At 42.9% G+C, this 27,029-nt stretch overlaps 1 protein-coding gene across 1 annotated transcript; it reads right to left on the bottom strand.

Moving 5' to 3' along the window:
- On the bottom strand, positions 1 to 27,029 carry ANXA2 (annexin A2). The gene is made up of 13 exons (XM_089538340.1): positions 26,977 to 27,029; positions 18,694 to 18,753; positions 15,680 to 15,779; positions 11,482 to 11,576; positions 10,575 to 10,688; positions 7,181 to 7,271; positions 6,855 to 6,934; positions 6,666 to 6,725; positions 5,622 to 5,715; positions 4,363 to 4,458; positions 3,982 to 4,040; positions 2,101 to 2,223; positions 1 to 465 (listed from the first exon to the last, which is right to left on the bottom strand). The coding sequence occupies exons 2-13, from the start codon at positions 18,739 to 18,741 to the stop codon at positions 406 to 408; spliced, it is 1,020 nt and encodes a 339-aa protein (XP_089394466.1). The 5' UTR covers positions 18,742 to 18,753; positions 26,977 to 27,029; the 3' UTR covers positions 1 to 405.

The following is a 27,029-nucleotide window of genomic DNA, read 5'->3' as shown; positions in this document are numbered from 1 at the left end:
TGCGGGTATTGTATTTTTTTTCCTCTTATAGTAAAAACTCAATTTTTATTGTTACTTTCAAAGGAATGTCTTGCTACCCCACAAGGACCCTTTCCCCTTTTTCTCTCTCTTTCTCCTTTGGGAATGTTATCTTCCTTTTTGGCTTTTTTGCTCCTACTGAGATTAGGGATTTTGGGGAGGGAAAGCCACGCAGCAAGGAAACCTATATGGAAAAGCAAACCGACAAAACCCTTCTCGCCTCGATGGCATACACAAGTCGAGTTAGTGAGGCTACTGTGTCAATGGCACTAGTTTTGGAAAGGCGGGAGGAAGGGAATAGGAGAAGCAAGGAGGGGGATAATAAAGCACATTTCACGGCGGGAATGTCTCATTTCATTTCTTCTTTTCCCAAACGCATCTCAGTTCTCAGTCTTCTCCGCCACAAAGGTTCAGGAGTGCCCTCTGGTAATCTCCCTTTGTGTCTTGCTGCAAGGAGACAAAAGCCAGAAAGAGTTGCAAAAGCAGATTGCAGGTTTTGCAAGCTGCAAAATGAAAATGGCAAGTTTTGCAAGCTGCAAAAACAAATTACAATTTTTCTTGAGGTTGTGTGCCTTCGAATACCATTTCCATCTTACAGTGGCTGCATCCGCACTGCAGAAATAATCCGGTTTAACACCAATTTAACTGCCACGCCTCAATGCTATGGAAATCTGGGGATTGTTGTTTTGCAAGACGTTTAGCCTTCCCTGTCGGAGAGCTGTGAAGCCACAACAAACTACAAATCCCAGAAATGCATAGCATTAGCCGTGTTGTTTGTGATTTATGGGAAGCCTAAGAATGGCATGGTGCATGGTATTATGACTCTGGAGATTCGGGTTTGCATTCCCATGGATACCCACTGGGTGATTTTTGGCAAGTCACACTTTGTCACCCTCAGAGGATGGCAAGGGCAAACCCTTTCAGAAGAAACTTGCCAAGAAAACCCCATGATAGAGTCACCGTAAGTCATAAATGACTTGAAGGCACACAACAACAACAACAAAGGCAAACCTATTACAGGTTTTTCTTTGCAGTAACTGTTTTTTGGTGTTTTTTTTTTTTTGGGGGGGGGGGTTCCATGGGTTTCCATGGCCAAGCAGGGATTTGAACCCTAGGCTCCCAGGCCAACTCTGAAACCATGCCATCAACTTGAATTTAAGTTTAAATGTCCTAATATACAATGGTTCCCTTGGTATCTAATAGGGTTTCATTCCAGAACCCTCCTTGGATACCAAAATCCATGGATGCTCATATCCCATTAAATGTAGTGGCATTGTAAAATGGTGTCTCTTATATAAAACGGCAAAAATCAAGGTTCACTTTTTGGAATATATATATATATATATATATATGCGCATAAAGAACCCATGGATACAGAGGACCAACTGTAATTAAAAAGGGAGAAGGGAAGAGGATAAAACAAATATGGCAACACGTTTAAAACCAACTGGTTTTTATTTGAGCATGAGCTTTTGTGGTTATAGGGCCACTTCTTTTGGATGCAATGCAGCAAGTAAGAATGGGTCCCCCCTCCCTAAATTTCCTTACAGCAGGGAAATTAAAGGACAAAAATGTAATAATAAGCATCACAAAAGGGTGCAAAGCTATCCTTCCACTTTGTGCAGACCATTGTTACCTCTCCTGCTGCATCATCACATTTAGAAGAGCCATGCAAATGCAAAACTGTGGCGGCAGCTATTTTGCTGATGCGGCCATTAAGAATACGTTAACCATTCAGTGTTTTTCTTTTTATTCATGTCCCAGGAGCTTTTGCATTCCAAGGGGGAAATAGCTTTACTTAAAGTACCAGAAGGTTTGTGGGATTCCTGAAAAATTCACACGGACAGCATATTTCTTATGCACAACTATTTGGGAGGAAGCGGGTGAACGTCAGACTATTCACTCACTTACTCCCAAATAGTTGTGCATAAGGGATATGCTGTCCATGTGAATTTTTCACAGCCCAAGAGTTGTTGCAGAGCAGGTAAAAGTGTATTTCTTAAGGATGCTCAAATATCCCAACATGCAATTTCATTATCTTTAAAACCTGGATTAAAATCTGTGGCGGAGTGGAAAACTCACCTGGATGAAGTAATAGAGGGACTTTCCGTATTTCCTCTTGAATTCGCTCTTAATTTTCAGCATGTCAACCTCAGAGCGAGAGACCATAATCCTGATCAAGATCTTGTCCCGGGTTCCTTTGCCCTGAAAATTATGAATTTTATTTTCACAAATGGAATTTAAATTAGCTGGAATAGACCTTGCAAAAGCTGCTGTCCAAAACAAAACAAAACAAAACAAAACTACCCCCCCAAAAGTAACTTTTTTTGGAGGGGAATCTAGAAACCACTTGTTACACCAATAAAGTAAAGTCACTCTTGCTTCTCATGTTAACCTGGAAATCTGAGTTTGGTGCATCCACACAGTAGAAAGGATGCAATTTTGCAACACTGGGGCTGCCATGGCTTCATGTAACAGAATCCGGGGATTTGTAGTTATTATTTGTTTGTTTGTTTATTTCCAGGATTTATATCCCACCTTTCTCTTCAATGGGATATTGATAAGGCACCAGCACTCTTTGGCAGAGGGAAAGCTCCAAATCCCAGGATTCGACAGGATGGAGCCACAGCGCTTAAAGTGATGTTGAACTGCATTATTTCCACAGTGTGGCTGCATCCTTTGTTACGCTCCCAAAAGTAACCAGGTAGGTGTAACTACTTCACACTTAATTTATTATTGCAAGTTCTAATTAACTTAATTTTGATTATTTCTATTGTAATTTAAAGCAGAGGTGGGCCAAGTGAGCCATGTAGAGGTTGATGGGACTACAACACTTAGCATTTCATGAAGTTGCAGTCCTCCAACCGCTTGCAAGGTTTCCAGTCCTTGTTTTACAGCAAAGGTGGGCAAAGTGTGCTTCCTGGATCTCATTTTGTGGCCCCTGAAGTTTCCAAACAGTCTCCCAAAACTCCCAGCATCCCCTTGCATCAATTTTCGTAAAGCGTTGTGCAATTTGAGTGCAATTTTTTGTCCCCAAACCACACAGAACACCCCTCGTTTTGTGCATAAATACACCTCCCATGCATACAAGCATCCCAGAGCTCTGTTTCATCCCCCAACGCCTGTTTTCCTCTGCAGCCCTTCCCAAAATGGTGACACAAAGTGACATCCCATGACTTCCTCTCACCATTTTGAGAGGGACTGGGGAAAACTGTGCTTGCTGGGAGAATTGCAACCCAAAGGGATAGATATTGGCTTGTGTCTCCCATACAGTTACCCACTCCTGGTTTACAACACCGATCAGCAAAAATAATTGGTCTCCTCTTTTTAAAAAATGTTCTTTTTCAATGAGGACCACAAATTAAAAAGGGAATCTGGCTCAAAGCCACAGTCTTCCATCTGCTGTCCTCGAGGGACGATATTTAAAAAGCCCCTTTTTGGAGAGATATTGTCCTTATGATTCTGGGCAGATACTATTGCGATGTATGTTCTGCAGAGATTTAAGAACCAACGTTATTTCTCCAATCCTTCAGGATCATCCAAGTGATTCCATTTTATATTTCCTTAATGTCATCAGATCCTAACCCTGATATAACATTTAAGGTCACCAAATTTTGTGCTGCGGCAATAAGAGTTAGACGAATGATGCTGGCTAGAGGATAAATGCAACGCATATAGCTGTAACCTCTGTGAAACTTTTAGCACTTAAACATATTTGCCACTCTGACTAGTTTTAATACACCACTTGTACACGTTTATATTTGTGTTTTATGTATATGTATAACTATTCGTAACTTATATACAGATGTTTCTGGATAGAGGATAAATGCAATACCTATAGCTGCAATCCCTGTGAGCTTTGTCACTCCAGAAACGTTGCTTCTCTGATCATTCTTATCTATGCCGTTACATATTTGTATATTTAAGTTTTTGTATTTTGTAATTAACTTTCTGAAATACTACCTTCATGGAGTCATACAGGCGGTCAGCAAAGTAGAGCTGCTTGTTCTGAATGCATTGAACTGTGGAAAGATGCAAACAAGATTTAAAGTGAAGATTTATTGCAGAAAGGTTAAGATACATTGGAGGAAAATTCAAGAGGACACTGGGCATTTTTTTTTGGAAGTCCAGCTGGAATCTCCCTTGTTCAAAACTCTTGGGACCAGAACTGTTTTGGATTATGGCATATTTGCATGTACATAAATGAGATATCTTGGAGATGGGACCCAATTCAAAACATGAAATTTATTCAGGTGGATTTATCTGTGCAGCGTCCCTTTCTTGTTTTGGTTTACAAGCATTGCATATCCCAGTATCCACCTTCTACCCATTTAACTTGCTTACCAAGATTAATGAAGGCATTTTCCAGGTCTCCTTTCACTTCCTTCTTGATGCTTTCCAGCATATCATAGGGACTGTAGCTCTTGTACCTCTCAAACACTGTAAAGGTGAGGAAACACAATGAGGAGACAAGGCTAAATCAGGAAAAGCAAAGTGCAGGGCTATATGAGCCTTCCTTGCCACACATTGTTTTTGTGGGTCCCAGGGATCAATATTTTTTGTTCCAAAATGTCCTCCCCAAATGACCTCCAGGGTCTATGGAGAGCATCCCCACCTTGTTTGGAGGGGTCAAAAACAACATTTGCAAAGTTTTTCAAAGAAATTGTTTACCAGAAAATGTCCTCTATGGGTGCATGGGGTGTATTTCTAAGACATTTTGCACCGTTGGACCAATCTGAGCCAAAGAGAGCTCTTTTTTTTTCTATAGGAAGTGACTTCTGCCCACATCCAGTTGTTAAAGAAAAGTCTCTTCTTGACCCAAGCCCCTGCATTAAAAGGCATTAAATCCCCCCACCAAACTACAAATCCCAGGATCCTATGAGATGGAGTCATTGAGAGCTCTAGTGGTATCAAACAGCTATAACTGGGTAATGTGGATACCTTCCTGTTGACCTAACTGGTTTTAATGGGAGATGTCAGGGACTGAAAAAAGGATCAGGTTTAGTCCTTTGTTAGTCTAGAACATCAGTCTGCAAAGAGATCTTTTACCAGACTTTCAGACTCACTGAAAGAAAGAAATTGGTAGCATGCACTTTCATAGACCTGAGCCTACTTTCTCAGATGCATGTTAAACATGTATCTGAGGAAGTAGGTTCAAGTCTAGAAAAACTCATGCTACCAACTTCTTTCTTTCAGTTGAGTCTCTGCTACAAGATCCCTTTGCAGGCTGGTTTAGTCCCTTGCATGCAAAGGGAGTCCAAAATGCCCTCTCCAAATGACCTCTAGGGTTTATGGAGGGTATCCCCACCTTGTTTGGACGTCTTTGAGTTTTGAGATCCATCATTGACTCACAGCTTAATGGTTCCAGCACATCCTTTGCATGCAAGAACAGGGGCAACCCATCACACATCTCCAGTAATTATACCTGACTCAATACTCCTCCAACAATTGGAGGAGAAGATCTCACAGGATCAGACCTGTGGGGTTGACCTTATATTCATTTCATTCCCCCTTCTCACTCCCTTTTTTACATACACGAACACACATATGGACACACACAGCCTTGCAATGGCCCGGAATTGCACCAAAGGGCTACCCTTTACCTTTCTGCAGATGAGGAACACTCCTCTCGGTCATGATGTTGATCCACTTGGGAACATCGGTGCCCTTCCTCTTCACGCCAGCGTCGTACAGCTCCTGGGATTGGGATGAATAAAAGAGCAAAATGGATTAGCATATTAGTAAAGTTCGCTGTGGTTGTTGTCGTTGTCTGCCTTCCAAGTCATTTGCGACCTATGGCAAACCTTTTATGGTGTTTTCTTGGCAAGTTTCTTCAGTGGGGGTTTGTCATTGCTATCCTCTGAAGCTGAGAGAATGTAACTTGCACAAAGTCACCCAGTGGGTTTACATGGCTGAGCTGGGATTCGAACCCTGGTCTTCAGAGTCATAGTCCAAAGCTCAAACCACTACACCACAACGTCTCCGTAAGCAAAGTTCTCACAAACCTAGTACTTCCCGTCCAAAGATTCCTCTTTGTCCCACTTTACAGAAATGGTTGCACTTTACAGATATAGATGATATGGTGGTGTCTTGTTGTAACTCCATTGAAGTATTGGTTTAGCCAATAACTGCATGCTTTGATTAAGTAATGTTTATCCAACCATTGGATGCAAACATTAAATAAGCTATGGCTTGAAGGCATACAAGAACAGCAAAACATGAGTGAAACAAAGCCCAACTTTGTGCTCCCACAATTTACACAGCAGTTGTGCAATGCCACCTCACAGGTGAAAACTGCATCTGCAATACATAATGCACAACTATCTTCAAAATGTTTGTTTCGGGAGGCGCTAGAGCCCTCCAGCTGAGAATTATAGACAACTCCCGAAACTGCAAATCCCAGGATTGCATAGCATGCAGCTACAGCAATAAAGTGGGATCGTCATAGTGCTACAGTTGTGGAGTGCAACTTACACTCAGGAGAACAAAACCAGAGAGATCTGTAAAAGGACGACCAACCAACCAACCACACACACATACAAGGAATGAGGCCTGATCAGCTGATAACAGATCAATAAGTAATATCATTTCAATTTAGGGCAATAGACCGTAATATAAATGCCCTGGTGAAGCAGAGTACCACCTACCCTGGCATCTTGGTCAATCAGTTCGTAATCCACCACAGAAGCATCTTCATTCCGCCTTCCCTTAAATGAGAAAAGAAAACATAATACATCAATTAAGTACCTGTTTTGGATGCAACCATTAAATAAGCAAATAGTTACCTTGCTTACCAATAAGCTGAAATAAGCAGCGGAGGAGACGGTCAGACCTACCTTGGCCAATGCAACCATCAGCTTCCGGAAATCGCCCGATGTGTCTGAGATGATATCCTTTTCCAGCTCAGTTTTGTACACTGTTTTAAAAATAGAAAAAATAATAAAGGATTAACAGATATCAAAATTTGGTTCTAGACTAGGAATGAGCCTCTATTGAATTTTCTAAAAGTAAGTGAAGCTCAAAAATTGATTTTGAATGAGGAGCAAGTCACCAAAGAAGTCTGAAAGCTGTTTCTTACAACCATAGTTTCCTGTTATATCTAAATTTCAGGAACTGTGGTTTGTTCTAACCTCATTTTTCACGTTCTTCTGGGTCAACTTACTTTCCCGGTAAGCTCTGTTAATTTGGTTGAGCTCCTGGTTTGTCCGCGAGCAAATGATCTCAATGAGCGTGTCTTCGTCCGTCCCCAGGCCCTGAAACACAAAGCGGAAAAACACATTTATGGAAATGGAGACATAATCCTTGCTACCTGAATTTAATCCAGAAGAGTCATTTTTCAAGTTTAGCAGTTCCTTTCCACTTGCAAAGGGGGGAAACATGCATGTTATACTTGGGAAAGAGAGGCGCAGAGTCTAGTATTTAAGGCTCCACTTTTGGGGCAGGGAATAGATGGAAAGCAAATAAGAACCAGTTTGGAAATAAGCACCTTAAAATGGAGGACACCTTAAAATGGAGGACATAGAACTGCAACCGTAGAAAAGATAAGCAATATTTTATCATTACTAGGAAGATTCTTAAGCAACAGTAATAGCAGTCACTTTGGATTTTGGAAGCCTTTTATTTTAAATTTGCTGGTGCAATTGTTTGTGTCTTATGTTGTGTCTTAAATGGAATCTATAGTTATGTGTATATATGTGTGTATAGGTTTTTTTGTTCTTTTAATGTATTAAAGATTTATATATACTTTTAAAAAAATGGAGGACATGGTAAGTGTTGCTAGAACTGCTGCAAAATATTGCAACATCCTCTCCTAAGTGCATAGATTTGTATTAATAATAGGTGAGTTTTAAAGGATTGAGATAACAATAATGGAGAAGTAACAGGGAGAAGAACAAGAAGCCTAATGAATTTTCTGTCAAATGTAGGGTTTCTTGCAAATTCCTAGTTCATTTTTTCAACTTTTGCAACAACTCGTCTAACAAATTCATCTTTGAAAAGTAATTTTCCAAGCTTTGGATTCGGGGGCTAAGGTTTGAAAACGAAATCAGGTTCTGGAGCAAAGCAGGAGTGAGTTGGAGATTCAATTATTTCTTGCTACAAACTCACATTATAATTCTGCTTTGAAGCCGTCTCTCTGGAAAGGACAGCCCAAAACATATATCCAATATTTTTACACAGTCGTAGGTGCAATGCACACACAAAATCCGGCAGGTGTTTTTGCAAAAATCAGAAATCAATATCACATCGCCCTTTTTAAAACAAGCCAAAGATACCTTCGTTCATTATCCCTGCTAATAACGAATAAGAAGAACAAAAATAGATTTTGCACAACACACTGATAATTCAGATTTCATACCTTTGGAACAAGTTGCCCAAGTTCAAGGGACATATATTATGAAATATGTATTTCAAAGTCTTTTAATATATATAATATAAAATGATCAAAGTTGAGATTTAATCAGCAGGTTCTTCTATCGCTTGCCTTCCCTGCATGTCCAAGGTATAAAAGCGCATAGAAAAGTAGGCGCTTTGAACTACAAGTTGAATTAACCGGGTGTAAAGTGTAAATCAATTATGAAGCCCTTAATACAATAAGAAAATTACTAATCCACATGAAAAGGTGTCAGGTGTTAATTAAACTCTTTGGGAACTACGGCAAACTCCCGCCCAAAGTTCAATCGAAACCGATCTCCGCCGGAGGGTCGGAAAACAGGTTGTTAATTTCTGTTCCGATTCATTTCCACCCGGAATCATTTATAAAGCAAGGGGCCTTTTTCTTGTCTTTTTCATTTTCGGCTGCCAGGAAAAGCTGGAAGAATTTTCTTTTTCAAATTATTTTTAAACAGGACGTAATTAACACAATGTATTTTATGTGCTTCCCTTTTTTTTCGAAGGAAGAAAATAATAATGCAACCTTTGGCTTCGGAATTAGATGCATAATTGATAAAAAAACTGAAACGCCTCCGAGCCAAAGAACCACTGAAACTTTCTTGTTTTCACGCTGCGATGTAACTGGGGATCCCGAAAGCAATGGAAAGGAATATTTTTAAAAAGGACACCACTGTGTGTTAGCTGCTTGTGACTCTGTGGGTTTCTGATCTCCAGGATCATAACTATTATTGTTAGCTGCCCTCATGTCGAATTCGGCACATGGTGACTCTGTGGATGAGACATCTCCAAGGCTCCCTATCTTTCACTGTTTTGCTCAGATCCTGCAAATTCATGCCCATGACCTCCTTAAAAGAGTCCATCCATCTTGCATGAGGTCTTCCTCTCTTTCTACTTCCCTCCACCTTTCCTTCCATTATTGTCTTTTCCAATGAGTCCTGTCGTCTCATGATGTGTCCAAAGTACGACAGCCTCAACTTGGCGGCTCTACAGACCAGCACTTTGTGCCAACATATAGGTGCAGTGAGGGCTAAGTGTCTGGACGCTCCAAGCCCTCACTGCACCACCCGTGCACCATCTTGGTGCGTGCCCATTTACACGGTGTGTGCCATAATGATGCTCGTTGTGCACAGTGCCCAAATGGTGCTGCACACAAGGGGTGTCATCGTGGTGCACAAGCGCGCCTATGGCACCCCTTCTGGGATGCAAAAAAACCATTAAAAACCCAACCAGAAGCAGGTTCGTTTGGGTCCCTCCAGAGGTGTGTGCTTTTGGGGCAAAAGCAGGCAGCATATAGATGCCCATCTGAACAGCCCCTTGGTCATCTTGGCTTCCATAGAAACTCCATATCTCAGATTGCTGATGTTCCTCCTGTCTCCACTCCTTCTTTTTCTGATTCCAAACCTGCTCTTCGTATGATATTTTCTGCATACAAGCTGAACAAGCAAAATTGTAGCACCAGTGCTTAAACCACTACACAAGCTGGTTATGACGCATGGCTGTAAAGTTTCCTTTTTCCTTGACTTCAGGAGTTCAGTTTCATTTCAGGAAGAACCAGAACCAGCCAGAAGCTGGTGAGTTCGGTTTGGGATTTGAGCATCATCCGAACCCAATGCCTGACGGATCCTTGATAAGAATCACTAGAATTCCCTTTAAGGGCAGTTACAAATTTCAGACATCAGAGGGCAGCATTGGATAAAGGAAAGAGGAGAGCTCCACCCATCATAGATAATGCTTAAATAAAGTTTAAGGACACAGAAATGCAAAGTTATCACTCTCGCCAGAACGGGTTGACCTTTTAAACATTAGAGCTGGAAAGCAACTGAAGAGTAATACTAATAAAAAAGAGACTTTCATCGCAAGCTGCAGAGACAGGCATGTGTTTGTCTCTGACCCATGGACTCAGATTCACAAAAATTTATGATGATGTTTCGTGGTCATTAAATCTACCCCAGGCTTAAAATAAATTCCTGAATAGGAAAAAGAAATAAAAGTTCCCAAGCAACCAACATTGAGATGGAATGAAGTCAATAGAGGTTTGTTCTAATAATTAATTGCAGTTAGCAATTAATTTTTATATATATGAAGTATTTATGTACTAGAGAGGAATCTTAGAAAAATCAAAAGGTATCTAATGGGCAACCTTTGGGCTCCCTACTTCTACCAACCTTCATGGAGCCTTTCAGCTCTGAAGCGTCATATTGAGGCGGCGTCTTCAGCAGCCCCAGGATCACAGTCTCCAGATGGCCAGAGAGAGCCGACTTCAGAGCTGCCGCAAGTTCCTAAAGAGAAAGAAGAGACTCAACAATTTAGGACTTTGTTCCTGGTCTCGAGAGGTATGCTTGCACAACCTTAAGGAGTCCATACACACCCTGCAATTGTAGCACATTGATTCCACTTTTAATCCCACCAGCTGCAGAGTCCTGGGATTTGCAGTTTTGGGGAGACTCTAGGACTAGAATTCCAAATGTCTCTCCAAATGCAAACTGGCCATCCCAGGATTCCATAGGATGGCACCATGGCCGTTAAAGGGGAATCCCGAACGTCATCTGAAAAACTACCCGCTTTTGTGGGGTTCCCTCCCCCCAGTTTCAATCCAGTTTCTGCATGGGATCCGTCTGGTGTGATAAACTCCATACCCTTTTATTGCAACTCTGTGACCAACGTCTGGCAGAGACTGACCATAAAATTCCATCAGAGGACCTATAAATGCCTAGAGGAGTTTTTTTCTAGGTTCTCCAATGCAACTCTATGGTCAGAGTCATGCTGCAGGACCAAGGAATTCCTAGAGAGGACATATGATTCCAGTCCGCAAATAATCAAACCTGCCGCAAAAGTGGAGGGCCAACTGTACAAAAACACTGCAGTCAAGATTTTTGGATTTTGTTTTGGTTTTTAAAAAGAGGGTTCCAAATCTTCCAGTGATATTTTCTCAAGCTCTGGAGGGTTAAGAAAAAAGACAACGGAAACCCTGTTTTTATGAAACTGTGCAACGGGAAACATAGTCCAGTACAACTGAAGGGCAGAAGATGGGCTTGGCTACTGGGCAAGAGAGATTTAGCGACCCTCCTCTACCTTCTTTGTCCTCCGCTGGTAGGCAAAGGCGATATCTTGACGTTGTTCATTGCTACGGTTTGTCAAAATGTTGACGATGGTCACCTCATCTACGCCTGCAGAGAGAAAGAGAGAAAAGGATTTGGAGTCACCGACAAGTGTCCATGCATTTTCACATCATTTTTGGCACAAATATTCAAAATGGTGAGTCTACGTTCCACCAGGATTTTCAGATTTGGAGCACCAATCTTTAAAACCTTTTCAAATGTGACAAAAAGTTAATTTGGGGGAGAGTGCAATTCCAAAAGGCAGTTTCTGAACTGCATCTCCTAGAATCCCCAGCCAGCCTTTTGGCTAAAGAGTTATGGGCACCATAGTCCAAAGAGAAAGTTTGCTTTTCCCAAGCTCTGGTACGAAATCTCTTCATGGGACCTCTCCTGGTTAAGCAAGCCAACACTTTTCTCAACTTGGGAAACAGATTCTTGCCCCAACAAGTTCCTTTCCAAAAACTGTTCCACCTGTAATGCCCAGAACAAAAAACTTCCCTAAGCGGATCACCTTTTGGGGGAAATAAAAGCACCAGCCTACTCAGAAGGAAGTACTATCTGCCCAAACTTTCCACAATTTAGTTCTGGAGGCGATTGCTTTTACTAAAAGGGAAAGGAAAAAGTTTCTAGTCCAAATGCATGGGAGTTTTGCTGCTTTCGGAATTGCAAAAGAAAGTGCACTTGAGGTGGCAAGTTCTGTGTTACAATCCCTTTATAACCACACCAAAGCACAAAAAGTACCCCAAAATACAAAGGGCCTTCTTGGTGGTTGCTCCCTTCCTAAATTGGCTAATGTGAATAAACTAAATTGAATAAGGAGTTTATCAAAATGGCCAGCACCATACTCACTGGGATGTGTTTTGGAAGCCACAGCCAAAATATTTTGGAAAAGTTACTTTTCCAAATTCTGTCCTTGTAAGGTGATCGGGAGTTTATCCTGTGACTATCCCGGGAAAATTGCGTAATTACATGAAACAATTTCACACGTCGCACAACACCCGCCAATAAAGTGGTCATAAAGAAGCATTAACATGCATCTTTTTACTTTCAGGATTTTGGCGACAATGCATTTCCGATATCACTTTATTTGCGTGACTGTGTGTGATAATCATTCGCGCAGTCACTCGCCATTTCAGCTTCATTTGCGGGATGTTTTAAATGCGCTTTAATCTCTCTTTAATGCCAAAATTAGCCCCAGTGCAATAAACTCCAAAAGTTAGAGATGCAAAAGGAAAAAGACCATCTGACCCACAGTAGTTAAAGGGCTAAAAGATAGAGTCAGGAAAGAACGGTGCACAAATGTGGAAAAAAATCATAATCTGCATGGAACAATGCAAAGTCTGCAAAGATTGTTATATTTTTAATGGAACAGCCTGTCTTCCTCGCTCTGGCATTTCGTGGGAATGGGAAGGAGGGAGCGTTTCAGGGTAAGAAGATACTCAGCTGAGGATGCTGACTCAGAACAGCCGGGTGGAGCAGGGGATTGTTTGGCAAAGAATAAAGCTCAAATTCTTGTTCTTCTTTCCCCCGAATCTTAGAGGAAGGAGAAAGGGAGTGGCAAAGTGCTGCGGTTTTTCATTCTCTGCTTGCAACCTTCCCTCCCATCCGTCTTGTGAGAGCTAAAATCTTGCTTTTATTGTCTGCTGGCAGGCTTTGCATTTTTCCTTCCCCTCCTTCCATTGCCTTCCTCCATCTGCCAAGTTGGTTTTGTTTTTCCTTCTTCTGACATGGTTTAGCAGGGCTTTACCAGCAAGATGTAGTTGTTTAAGCCTTTCACTATGACTGCCAAGATGAAGGTTCGATTGTCTTGGGTAAAAATAAAATTATTATTATTATTATTTCTCCATTTGAGCATAGAAACCCACTGGGTGAGCTTGGGCAAGTCACACTCTCTCAGCCACAAGAGGATGGCCATGGCAAAACCCCTCTGAAAAAACCTTGCCAAGAAAACCTCATGATATCTTTGCCTTGGGGTCGCCATAAGTCGAAAATGACTTGGAGGCACGCAACAACAAACAGTGAAGCAAACATTATTGTGCAGCATGCAATTCAAAAACAAAAGGCACAATATTTATGCATCTACAGCATTTATGCATCCTACTGCAAGGATGCCAAGGAGGGTTACTACGTTTCCTTTTGTATGTCCTTTTAAAAAGGAATGCCAAATATTCTCAGGATGACCAATGCTGCACTTGATGGGCTTGTTGTTGTTGTTGTTGCTGCTGTTGTTGTTGTGTGCCTTCAAGCTGTTTCCGACTTATGATGTCCCTAAGGAGTTTATCACACTGGGGCTGATTTCGACATGAAATTTGAGATTAAAGCGCATTTAAAGCATCCCGCAAATAAAGCGGAAATGGTAAGTAAATGCACAAATGATTATTATATGCAATTGGGCAAATAAAACGATACCAGAAATGCATTGTCGCTGCAAGTAAAGAGGTGTGTGTTAATGCTTCTTTGTGACCACTTTAATGGTGGGTTTTGTGCAATGTCTTGTGAAATTGTTACGCGTAATTATGCCATTTTTCTGGGATATTCACGGGATAAACTCCCGATCTCCTTTGTGTGATAAACTCCTAAGGCAAATCTATCCTGGGGTTTTCTTGGCAAGGTTTGTTCAGAGGAGGTTTGCCCTTGCCTTCTCCTGAGGCTGAGAGAGTGTGGCTTGCCCAAAGTCACCCAAGTGGGGTTTCGTGGCTGATATACCAACCAACAAAATAGCACAGCGCACCATTAAAAACTTTTAGAGCTGAGGTTTCCAACCTTTGGTCTTCCATTTGTTTTGGACTTCAACACAGAAGCCAAACCTGAGTTGGCCAACAGTTAAGAATGATGGGATCTGAAGTCCAAATCATCTGGAGGACAAAAGGCTGCAAATCACTGTTTTGGAGGATGCCCATCTTATGCTTGTGTGTGTGTGTATGTGTGTGTGTGTGTGTGTGCGCGCGTATGTGCAAAAATTTACCCTCCTCATACCATCTTAACTAAGAACAGAAACAACAAAATGCATGCATCTGACTAACACCTCCAATTGTTTTTTCCCCTCCTGTTTGGTTTGTAACATCTTTCCCTGAAGAAGAAGCCAGTGGAGCTTCAAAAGCTTGCAACAAGTATATTGTGCATTTCGGTTGGCCAATAAAGGTATCACTGTTTGATGGATTTTTGTTTGAACATTATATATATGGCCATTACAAAGATTGGTATTCTTTTCCTCTCTCCACAATATCCGAATTGTGAGAGAATTGGGAGAGAAAGGGAATGCAAACATGACAAACAGAAGAATCCCATTGGGTTTCCATGGCTGAGCTGGGAACTGAATCCTGATCTCCAGAGACATAATCCAATGCTCAAACCACTATGCCACACTGGCACTTGATGGGCACATGAGATAGATAAATCCCCTGGAAAAAAAGAGCACCTCCTTTCCTTGTACCTGTTAATTTAAGTGTCTCCACCTTTTGCAAAAATCACATTTAAAGGTGTGGTGCCTGAATCGTGCCAGGCAGGTAGACGTGGTGCCAAGAACAAGCTGCCTCTTGGGTTCAGTTCCCAGGAATAATGAATAACAATAACATGAACAGACATGAAGCGGGTTCTCAGCACCATCCTTGAAATATTCAGCAAAACCTTCGACGCACCAGGAAAGAAGCACTATGCTCAGAAAGAACACATAGCCAGGCCCTGTGAACTGGAGCAAAAAATTGGTGAATGCTCCTTTCCTGGACAAAACGAGAATCCACAGGTTCATAATTTAATATATATATAAATTCCAAAAAGGAAAGCTTGCTTTTGCCATAAGGGACACCATTTCTTACATTCTCCCCTTTTACTGAGAAACTGGGGAAGAAATAACACGACGAATCCTTCTGGATTGGAGCAAAGGCAGGATGCTGCCTGAGGTACATCTTTGTATTTTCGGCACAAGGAAAGGCCCCAAATTTACTGGAATTGCTTTTTTCATAATGTTTTCAAGCTGCCGGATGCCTACCTTGGGAACGGAATGGGAGAGCCTCCAAAGGTTTTACCCAAGGACATAAAAACCACCTTGCTGGGTCAGAACAAAGGTCTTGCAAGCCCAGCAACCTGTTTCCAGCCATGGAAAGCCAAGGGAAAAGGTTTTTACTGACATGAATGGGGAGAGTCCTCCTCCTGGTGCATTCCTCCTGTCCTACCTTTGGTCTTGATGGCGGTTTCGAGAGCTGCGGCGTCTCGGTCGGCGTCAAAATTTCCGTAGGCCCGGACAGTGGCATAGGCACTCGGAGGGACAGCATGCTGCATGAAGGAGAAGAAAAAGAGGAATAAAAGCAACTATTAAAAGCCATGCATTCCTAGCAACCTTTGCATTGCACAAAATGACGCTCATCTTGCAAGGTGTGGAAAAGCCAGGTTTTTTGTTTTTGTTTTTGGTGGGGAAAGGACTATATTACATTTCTTATTTTAAAGTCTTGTAGAACAGAAGCAAAGTCATAAAGAGGTTCTGTTCCAGAGTTGCTTTGGAGGACTTAGCTTTCAAAGTGAAAACCCAATGAACAAAGGCGTTGTGTAAATATAATCTGTTTCTTTCATCGAAACAAAGATATGGGCCGCTGTGCAAGCAGGTGAGAGTAGGTACAACAGGATTACCAGACCCTATGAAAGATGGGCCTTTCTTCTTATTTATGCCGCCTAACAGGCTTATGCAAAATAAAAACAGGTTTGCTTTTCACTGCTGTTTTTGCCAACACACCAATAGAAACAGAAATATCAATGTTTCTGCAGCACAGAAACACAAGTGTGGACAACTGTGCCTATGGCATCAAGCTTTCTGCAATCCACTACTGTTTGGAAGGGAACAGACTACAAATCCCATCTTCCTCAGCCAGCCTGGCACTCAACTGAAGTGACTATCCTCCTCTGTCTGGATAAAAACAGTTTTAAGGTTGTACATCTACATTGTAGAAATAATGCACTTTGACACCACTTTAAGTGCCACAGTTGGCATTTGTGGTTTTACAAGGTCTCTAGCCTTCTTTGCCCAAGAGTGCTGGTGGCACCACACAAAACTATACATCCCAGGCTTCTGTAGGATGGAGACATGGCAGTTAAAGTGGTATCAAATGGCATCATTTCAACAGTATAAATGCACTCCTAGATACACTAGGAAAAAAAGCAACACTTGGAAAAGTGACTTTGGGGGACTACAACCCACAGAACCCCCTTTTCCATCATGCTGACAGAGGCATTCTCCAGCCTCAATTAATAGTTTTATATTTTGAGCCCAGAGGTGGGCAACTGTGAGATGTTGCTCCCCAAGAGACCTTGGAAAGCCAGTGTAGTGTTGTGGTTTGAGCGTTGCACTATGGAAACCAGGGTTCGAATCCTGGCTCAGCCATGGAAACCCATTGGGTGTCCTTGCGCATGTCACACACTCTCAGCCTCAAAGAATGGTAATGACACTCCTCTGAAAGAAACCTTCCAAGAGAACCCCATGATAGGGTTGCCTTAGGGTCACCGTAAATTAGAAACCCTGAGACACACATCCCATCATAACCTCCCTGGCAAAAACAAAATTACAGCCCTCCTTATCCACTGACTTTTTTATCCAAGGATCCAAGCATCCTCAGCTTGAAAATATTCCCCCAAAAGTATAAATTCCAAATAACAAGCCTTGATTTTCCGTTTTATATAAAGGGGCACCATTTTACTGTGCCATTGCATTTAAAGGAACTTGAGCATCCATGGATTTTGTTATCCACGGGGATCCTAGAACTAAACTCCAGCAGATAACAAGAACTCATTGTATTTTCTTCTTTATTTTAACAACAGGGAAAAGCCTGTTTTTGGGGGAAGGCCTTTAATGGGTTTAAAATGTCTGCAAGGAATGAAAAAGCCCCCCAAAGTTGAAGGTATCTAGACACATAGGGGGGTATCAAAATCATATGGAAAATACTTGACCCTGGAGAGGGTGAAGTTGCGACCTGCAAGACATGCTTTGTCCATCTGGCACACTGTTTCAACTTGGGGGGAAAAGACGGAGAAAAATGGACACCGTTGGACTTGTTACGCAGGTTATTCAAGTATGGCTTTGGTCTCGGAGTCCCTCCTTGGAAAACCTAGGCCTCCAGGTGGAGGGCGTGAATGCATTTTTTGGAAAAGAAAATACAAAAGCCTGCAAAGTTTAGCTTATTGTGGCCTCTTCCATCTTCCCACCTCCGTGCGCCAAAGCAAGACCTGGCCCCCTGCCACCTTGGCCTCGCTCAACGCACAGGGTTTTTCCAGAAGAATCTGCTCACTTTACAAAGCCAAAACCATCAAGGAGTGGAAATGTTTAAAGGCAGGGACAAAGGAAGCAAAGGAGGCAATGCTCAGCAGGGCAGGGCAATCCCTTTCCATGCAAAAAGGTCCTGGGTTCAAATTCTTGACATCCTCACTACAAGGAGCAAGTAACATTGTGGTGCCATGGATCACAAAAGTCCATTGCACCACACTGTTACTTGCTCCTTGTACTGGTGATGTCAAGAATTGAACCCAGGACTTTTTGCATGGGAAGGGACTGACCTTTTGGACCAGGGCTGCATCTACACTGGAGAATTAACACAGTTTGGCACTGTTTTAACTGCCATGGCTCCATGATACGCAATCTTGGGATCTGTAGTTTTGCAATGTATTTCGCCGTCTGAGTGCACCAGTGCTTTAACAAACTACATATCCCAGGATGGAGCCATGATAGTAAAAGTGGTGTCAAACTGCATTAATTCTGCAACCAGAGCAGTGTAATGGTTTGAGTGTTGGACCAGGGATGCATCTTCACTGCAGAATTAATGCAGCTTGACACTGTTTTAACTGACATGGCCTCATGCTGTGGAATTCTGGGATTTGTAGTTCGGGGAGGGCACCAGCACCCTCTTACAGAAAAACCTAAATAACTCACGAAACTACAATTCCCAGGCACCTGTAGCATTGAAATTCTGGGGGTTGTAGTTTTACAAGGTCTTCAGCCATTTCCTCCAAAGAGTGCTGCTTCCTCACAAAACTACAAAATCCAGGACTCTGCTGGATGGAGCCATGGCAGCTAAAGTGGTGTCAAACTGCATCATTTCTACAGTGTAGATGCAACAGTAAATTCATTAGGAAGGAAACGTCACTGCAAAGAAACAATTGCTCAACAAGGGATTTATAGTCCAGGACAAGAAACATTAATACTTACATCTCCCTCAAGGGTGAGCTTGGACAAGATTTCATGGACAGTAGACATCTTGAAAAGATGCTGGAAGAATCAAGAGAAAAAGGAAAATCAATATAAATATCTCTTTCTTCACTTTTATGGAGTACATCCACATTAGAGCAGTTTGATGCCTCTTTAATAGTCATGGCTCCAGCCCTATGCAGTCCTGAGATGTGTAATTTGATGAGCAGCTTGGTACTAGAAGTTGAGTCTTCCTTATTCACAATGCTTGGGACCAGAAATATTTTGGATTTGGGATTCCTAGTTCTTGAATATTTGCATATGCATAATGAGAAATTGTGGAGGTGGCACCCAAGTCTAAACCCAAAATCCATTTATGTTTTGTATATACCTCATTTTATGCACAATATTTTGAAAATAATGTTGTGCGTGAAACAAAGTTTTTGTATCTTGATCCATCACAAAAGCCAAGCTGTCACTGTCTCAGCCACCCAGGAAAAACATTTTTGGGAATATTTCGGATAAGGAAGACTCAACCTTGGCATGCCTTGGCTTCCCCACTATGGACTTTTGGGTTGTGTAGTTTACTACAGTGGTTCCCAAACTGTGTTTTTTTTTGGGGGGGGGGGCAGCCAGGTTGAATTCTGGGAGCTGAAGTCCAAAATATCTTGGGAACCATTCTAGCATATCCTGTGGCTTCATCCTATGCGATGCTGGGATGTGTAACTTGAAGATATGGTACTTAAGAGTCCTCTGTTTAGGGGCACTGAAGCAGAGATCTCCAAACTACGCATTCCAGGAATGCATAGGATGGAGCTGTGACACACAAAGTGCATCCAAAGTTATCCCACACATCCAAAATGTTAAAAAGGCTGCAAGCATGCCAGGTTTCGGGGTGTGGTACGTCTTCATCGAAAAACATGTTTTGAATAGGAGCGATGGATCTTCCCAACCTCACCAGCGTTGCTCCTGTCCTGAAAACTTCCAGCTTTCCAAACATCTCAACAACTCATTTGTTTCTAACAACACATAAGACACTCCAGGACAAAGATGGGCAACTCTGCAAGGACCAGGGGTCAATTTTTCCCCTTCCAACAGGCTAGAGTAAGCCCAAGTGTTTATTTCAGCATACGATTTTGTAGTTTGTAATTTATAATTTTGGGATTGTAATTTTGGGCTTGCAATTTACATTTCTTTAAAAGAATACTCTGGGTGCCCATCCAGGCAAAGGAAGGGCACAAGTGGCTTCTCTAGTTTGGAGTGAATGAGAAAAGTTGTGCTTAGTATTCACTGGCGGTCTCCCATCCAAGGACTAACCAGGGCTGACCCTGCATAGCTTCCAAGATCAGACAGGATCTGGTGCCTTTTGGGGATTTGTGTGTATGTGTCACCTGTCCACTTGGGGTGACCCTAGGCATGTTATAGGGTTTTCTTAGACAAGGAATTTTCAGAAGCTGTTTCTGCAAGTTCCTTCCTCTGACTAACATCACCTGGGATTCATTGCTGGTCAATCATCCAGGTATCAACCAGAGGTCACCCTGCTTAGCTTACAAGATCTGGTATCTTTAGACTGTGTGTATGTGCCTTCAAGACCCCACAGATTTCATAGGGTTTTTGAGGCCATGACTACTCAAGGGTGCTTTTGCCAGTTCCTTCCTCTAAAACAGAGCCTCCAGCTCCTTGGATCTGTCGACGGTCTTCCATCCAAGGTCCAACCAGGGCTTACCCTGCTTAGCTTCCAAGAACAGACAAGATCCGGCACCTTTTGGGGTATTTGGACCCCTTTGGGGGGCTATGACTGGATTGTAGGTATGCAGATAGGCTAGGAAAGTACTTGAGGACTAGTAACTCGGGTTTGTAAGGCTGACTTGCAGAAACTGTGCCAGAAAATCGCAAAGTGGTCAACCAAGGTGTCCCTTTCTATCCGCTTCCCTCCAACCTTTCCAATATGTCCTTTTGTTTGTCCATTCCAGCCTCGCATTATCAGAGGTTCTTTTGGACTAGATGTAAGAAGGGCGTAGTTTGCAGAGATTCAGGTGGTACCACTGCATTCCTGGAGATGGAAGCATGCTAAAAATGGCACTCCCACATTCCTCAGCTTTTAAGCAGACCACCCTTTCCAGCTCCTGATGGTTGTATGCAATCCACCACACATGTATATTCACCTTCCCCAGTCTCACCAACACCAGATTTGATGGACTACAGATCCCAGCATCCCCACCCAGCAGAGCCACAGCTATCTAACCCCATGGATGATTATCTCCCTCTCCAAAATTGGTCCAAAATGCCTCTCTAATGCTGTCCAAGGCAGCGGTTCTCAACCTTAAACTCACAGAGATCTTGGACCAGAAGTCAGTGTTTGGTAACCTGCAACCTTGGGATATTTTTGGACTCCAATTCCCATCGGTCTTCAATTGCTTGTCTCAGCAACTCTGTCTGAGTGCCATTTTCATTTAATTTGGTGACAAGCTTCTTTCAGAAACCTCTGGGGACCGGTGTGCGCCTTCATGGGAAGTTATTTTCTTTGCAATCGATTTCATCTCTTGCAGAAACTAATTTTGGCCTTGCAATTCACATTTTTAAAAAGAATAGTCTGGGTGCCTATCCAGGAAAGGAAGGGCTCCTTTAGATAAATGCATTTATTTCAGGGTAAGCATTTGTAGATTGCAATCCACATCTGAAAGTATATTGGACTGGAATAGAAGTTCAGGTTCAAATAAAATAAACCAGTTAATTCTTAAAGGTGCCACTTGGTCCCCTCCTGATACACACACACACCTTTTATTTCTTATATTGAAACAGACTAAAGGTGCATCTAGACTGAGAAATAAATGCAGTTTGGCACCACTTTTAATTGCCATGGCTCACAGCTATGGGATTCTGGGATTTGTAGTTTGGTGAGTATTTAGCCTTCTTTGGCTGTGTCCACACTGGAGAAATAACCCGTTTTGGCACGGCTTTAACTGCCCTGGCTCAAGGCTATGGAATTCTGGGAGTTGGAGTTTGTTGTGGGCCCAGAGTGGAGAAACCGGGTTATTTTTCCAATGTGGATGCAACCTTTGTCAGAGAGTGCTGGTGCCACACCAAGTACAAATCCCAGGATTCCATAGCATTGAGCCATGGGAGTTAAAGCAGTGTCAAACTGGATTTAATTTTGCAGTGCAGATGCTTCCTGCCTCTCTTTCTTTCTTTCTCTCTCTCTCCAGCATCCCTTGCCAAATGACACACAAATGCAAGGGGAAAAGTTGGGTGGGTGAGTAGAAGGGTGTTCCTTCCTTTCAGAATGAGAGAATGGAAATCCTAAGCCATTGGAAGGATTATAATGGAAGGAGAGAGGGGAAGAGAAGAAGTGGAAAGGAAAGAAAGAGGGAGAGAAAAAGGAAGGAGATGATGGAAAGGCAAAGAATGAGGAGGAGAAAGAAGGAAGAGGAAAAGGAGGACTGAGGGAGGAGGAGGAGGAGGAAGGGGGAAAGGAGGGAGGAAAAAAAGAGAAGGAAGGAGTAAGAGGAAAAGGAAGGAGAGGAAGAAAAGGAAAGAAGAAAGGAGGAGGAGAGAAGGAGGAGGAGAAAGAAGGAAGAGGAGAACGAGGACAGAGGAGAAAGCAGGAAGAGATTGGAGAAGAGAATGAAGGAAGGAGGAAGAGAAAAGGGAAGAAGAGGAAGGAAAGGAAATAAAGATGATGAAGGGGAAGGAAGATGAGAAAAAGGAAGGAAGGAGAAAAAAGCAAGGGAGGGAGGAAGGAGGAGAAGAGAAGGAAGAGGAGAAGGAAAAGGGCAGAGGGGAAGAAAAAAAGGAAAGAAGGAAAAAGGAGGGGGAAGCGGAAGAGAAGGAAGGAGGAAGAGGGAGAAAAAGGGAGGGAAGAAGAGAAGGAGAACAAGAGGGACAAGAAGAAAAGGAAAGGAGAAAGAAGAGGGAAGGAAGGCAGGCAAGGAGAGGAAAGAAGAAAAAGAAAGAAGGAAGGAAGGAAAAGACAAGGAAAAGAGGAAGAAAGAAAAATACGAGGAGGAAAAAAAGAAGATAGGCATGCAGAGGTTTTCTTTTGGACTATAGGTGCCATGGTCCCAACACGCATGGCCCATGTGGGCTGCCACTAATGCCAAAGTGCCATTCCCTTTGAATTTGGGGATAGTTGGCTCTTTGCAAGTCTTGCACCAAGAACGCCTTTCTCAAGAGGCCCTGGTGGAGGGGGATTCTGGGAGTCACACTCCCAACCAAAAAGGACTTTCCCAAGCTCTGTGCAGAAAAGACCTCCTCTGGAAGAGAGTTGTTGAGAGAAGGGCTGGCTTTCAAGAAGAGGGCCTTGGCAGGAGAAGGGCCTTGCTTGCTCCGCTGCAAAGAGAAGCCGCAAAGATGGCAGAGCCAAGGCAGTGAGATCATGCCAGACACTGCGGCTGCACCCTCCTCTCCTCCTCCTTCTTCTCTTTCTCCTTCTTCTTCTCCATGGCAGCAGAAGAACTTAATTAACTTTAAAAGGAGGGAGGAGGAGGGAAACCACAGAAAGAGGCACCACTTGCCAGTAGTTTGGGGATTTTTTCAAAAATGCCCTTTTGCAGCACTGTTGATTTTGCAAGAAGACCAAGGAAGGAGACTTGTGCCCTCCTGCAGCAAACCAACATAGAAAGACCTGCAAGACTGTTTGTACACTAGATTGTTGTTGGTGTGAGCCTCCCAAGCCATTTTTGACTTATGGCGACCCTAAGGCAAATCTTTGAGGCTGAGAGCATGTGAATGATGCATAACGTTCCTTTAATTTCTAACAGTCTGGGCAATATCTGTATTTTTGTTTTGTTGTTGGGTGCCTCCATGTCATTTTTGACTTATGGCAACCCTAAGGCCATCCTATCATAAGGTTTGTTGCTAGCAAAGTCCATTTTTAAGCCTTTCTCTTGCTCAGAGTCCTATAAGTCCATTGCAAGCCAGCAAGGCATTTGGAGGACCGTATGTTCATCAGAATACATATCTGATGATTCCCATATCTTTCTCACTATCTTTTAAACTAGATCACAAATCGGTTTGAAGCAGTTTAAATGACCATGGTTCGCACTTGAACAGAATTGCTGAAACTATTCAGAGAGGGGGGCCATGCGCTAGACCCATTTAACCCGCATCTTTTTGACGCTGATTTTTTCCCCACATCTTTTTGGATAAATCAATTCTGCGCAAGTGTGAACCAGATGCAGATCAGAATCGATTTAAATTTGCCCTTTGGCCGGCTGGAGCGGATCCATTTTCAATTGATTCATTCGTCAATGTGAACCACAAGTGGGTTATTTTATTTTGCAGCAAGAAAATGCAACCGGGGCAAATGTAGTGGGAACCACGCTCCAATGTCGAACGGATCCATCAATTCGGATTGCAAAGCGATTTATTTTTAAGTGGGAATGTGGCCTGAAACAAAGTACAGCATATGTAATGTAGCTGCAAACAAATCCAACACAATGAATGTGGGTGTTTGTAGCTTTTATTTTGGGATGCCCTAAATGGTTCTTGTTTTCCTTTGCAGTGAGGATATCTGATCATCTTGAATGCAGGCCTCAGGCAGCGTGTGTGTCGGAGTGGGCAGCAATGCGCACTTCATGACACAACAGGGGAGACCTTCCACAAAAGGAGACACACCCAGGCTTTGTGCTGAAACCAAAGGGCTCAATGACTGGGCATCTCCATCACGGCTGCTTGCAAAAGCCAGGCCCAAAAGGAGGGGAGATTAATAAGGCATTAATCATCACCGCTGTTCCATTTGCAGACTGCATTTCCGTGCCAGACGGAGATGTGTCCATGCTCCATAGAAGAGCACTCTCACACGCCCTGCCCAGCCCTGCCCCAGCCTTTCTCTCCTACGTGGCCAAGCACTGGATTGACTGCCAAGGGTGCATTGCAACACCAAGGGTACCGAGGCAGAATCCCGCACACACAAAGAGGAACCTCAAAGGAGAAGTTGCACAGGAGCATGGCTTGTGTTGCCCTCCTGCAGCGAAGGGGCAGCAGCTTCTTTGCAAGCAGGCTTTGCAAAACCATGTGCCATGTTTCTGGCTGCCCCACCCTGGTTGCACTGGGCGCAAAAGTCGCTCAGGAAACGGCAGTGTTGTGAACCAACGGCACCTTTCTGTGGCTCCCACTGTTAGTTGTTGCACTGTTTTGACAACCAACAAGGAGACAGGGCCTTGGCTGAATCAACATTGCAAAATGCAATGCACAGTTTGACATGGCTTTAACTGCCACGGCTCTCTGCAATGGAGTCCTGGGATTTGTAGTTTCATGAGCTATTTAGCCTCCTCTGTCAGTGCCACAAAAAAATTACAAATTCCAGGATGTTATAGCAGGGAACCATGACAGTTAAAGCAATGTCAAATTGCATTTTCCAATGGAGCAGCCACGCCTGTCCTCTTTCTATTGATTCCCAACTTCTTTTCTCACTGGAGTATGCAAGCTTTCAAACAACACAGGTCTCTTTGCCTCAAAACCATATTTTCCAACCTGCCTTGCACAATCTCACCAAGATAATGTTAATCTTTAAAATAATAATAATAATAATAGTAATAATAATTTCTTGGCCTTTTTTCGTCACTTTTGTAGAGCATCAGGAAGGCACAGAATATTTTTTTAAATGGCTGTGCTGCTCATAAAACCAAATACAAAGTCCCTATTGTGGTGCTATCTTTATAAGTCCAACCAAAAGTCCCCAAACTGACCCAAAGAGACTCTAACATTATTGGAGCTGGTAGCCCAACTCCCTTTGTTAGCCCACATCAAGGAAAGTTGTTGAACCACTGGCTACAGTTACATGTTGTTTCACAATATGTAGCAACTGATCCAGTGGGTCTACTCCAGTTTGGTGCTCACGAACAGGATCCCTAGTTGTGTCTGTGCATAGGATGAAACATGCAAACAGATGAAAATGTTGCAATTGCAAACAACAGAATTAAATATGGTACAAGCTAAATAACTAGCAAAAGCTACTTCTGAGTCTTCCTTGCCTAGGAAAACCCTATTAAATTCATAAGGTTGCCATAAGTCAATAGATAACTTGAAGTCAACAGATGACTACAAGGTACTAAACCCCATCTGGTCTTGCAAGCTAAGCAGGGTCAGCCCTGGTTACTCCTTGGATAGGAGACCACCAATGAATACTAGGTGCTGCTAGGCTCTGTTTCAGAGGAAGGAACTGGTAGAAGCACCTCTAAGGATTCTTTGACAAAAGAAAACCCTATGAACTTCATAAGGTTGCCATAAGTCAACAGATGACTTAAAGGAACATAGAGACATGGATACAAGGGCTAAATCCCATCTGGTCTTGAAAGCTAAGCAGGGTACGCCCTGGTTAGTCCTTGGATGGAAGACCACCAAGTGTTGTATGCTCTGTTTCAGAGGAAGGTACTGGCAGAACCACCTGGGATGAGTCTTCCTTGCCTCAGAAAAACCCTACAAAATTTATGGGGTTGCCATAAATCCACAGGAAGCTTGAAGGCACATGTATACCATGCATCAGATCCTGTCTGCTCTTGGAAGCTAAGCAGGGTCAGGATCCTATTCCATAGAGCATGCTTTCTGCAGTGCAGACACACCCAGTTAAGGCTTCTCAAACTACAAATCCCAGGATTCCATACCATGGAGGTACAGCACTGAAAAGTGGTGCCAAATGGCATGATTGCTGCAGTGCAGACACACCCAGCGAAAGCCAAAGGCCTTTTTAAAACTACACATCCCAGAATGCTATATACCATAGAGCTTTAGCACTTCAAAGTGGGATGAAACTGCATTTTTTCTGCTTAGGGCCAAAGACCTTGCAAAACCACCCACCACCACCACCACTATAGAGGACTTAAAAGTGGGATGAAACTGCAACCCATTGGCAGTGCAGATGCACCTTCTTGAGCCCAGAAGCCCTGCCCTGACCCACCCCTTTGGGGTCCAAAGTCCCTCTCCGACGTGGCTTTCCTTCCAGAAGAAAGAGAGCCATAGCAGCAAATGCCAACTTTGCAACCTGAGCTTTGCAACAAAATCCACCTCAAGAGGAATCCTATTGGCTCCAATGCAAAAAAGGTGTTTGCAGAGGAGAGGGATCGGTGCCAGCCAAGCCAATGCCTTTCCCTCTTGCACCAAAGTAAGCCTCCTTAAATTACAAAAACCAAGCATCTGCCTCTCCAAGTTAAACCTCTTTGGGAGACTTTTTTGTTTTTGCCTGCATGCAATTTTTTGCATGAATGCAATTCCTTGCATGCAAAAGAGAGGAGGGGATTCTACAAGAGTCTTGGATCCGGAGTGACTCCAGATTTGGCAGAATGGACTGTCAGAAGAGAGACTTACCTGCCAGGAGCAGCAGAAGCAAAAAGCAGCAGCAGCAGAAGTAATCCTGAAGC

Source organism: Sceloporus occidentalis, unplaced genomic scaffold (genome assembly GCF_023333645.1).
Source record: "Sceloporus occidentalis isolate IW3139 unplaced genomic scaffold, rSceOcc1.0.p SCAF_9, whole genome shotgun sequence".
NCBI lineage: Eukaryota > Metazoa > Chordata > Lepidosauria > Squamata > Phrynosomatidae > Sceloporus > Sceloporus occidentalis.
Note: the sequence above shows the minus strand (reverse complement) of the source record. Positions and strands in the feature narration are given on the sequence as shown.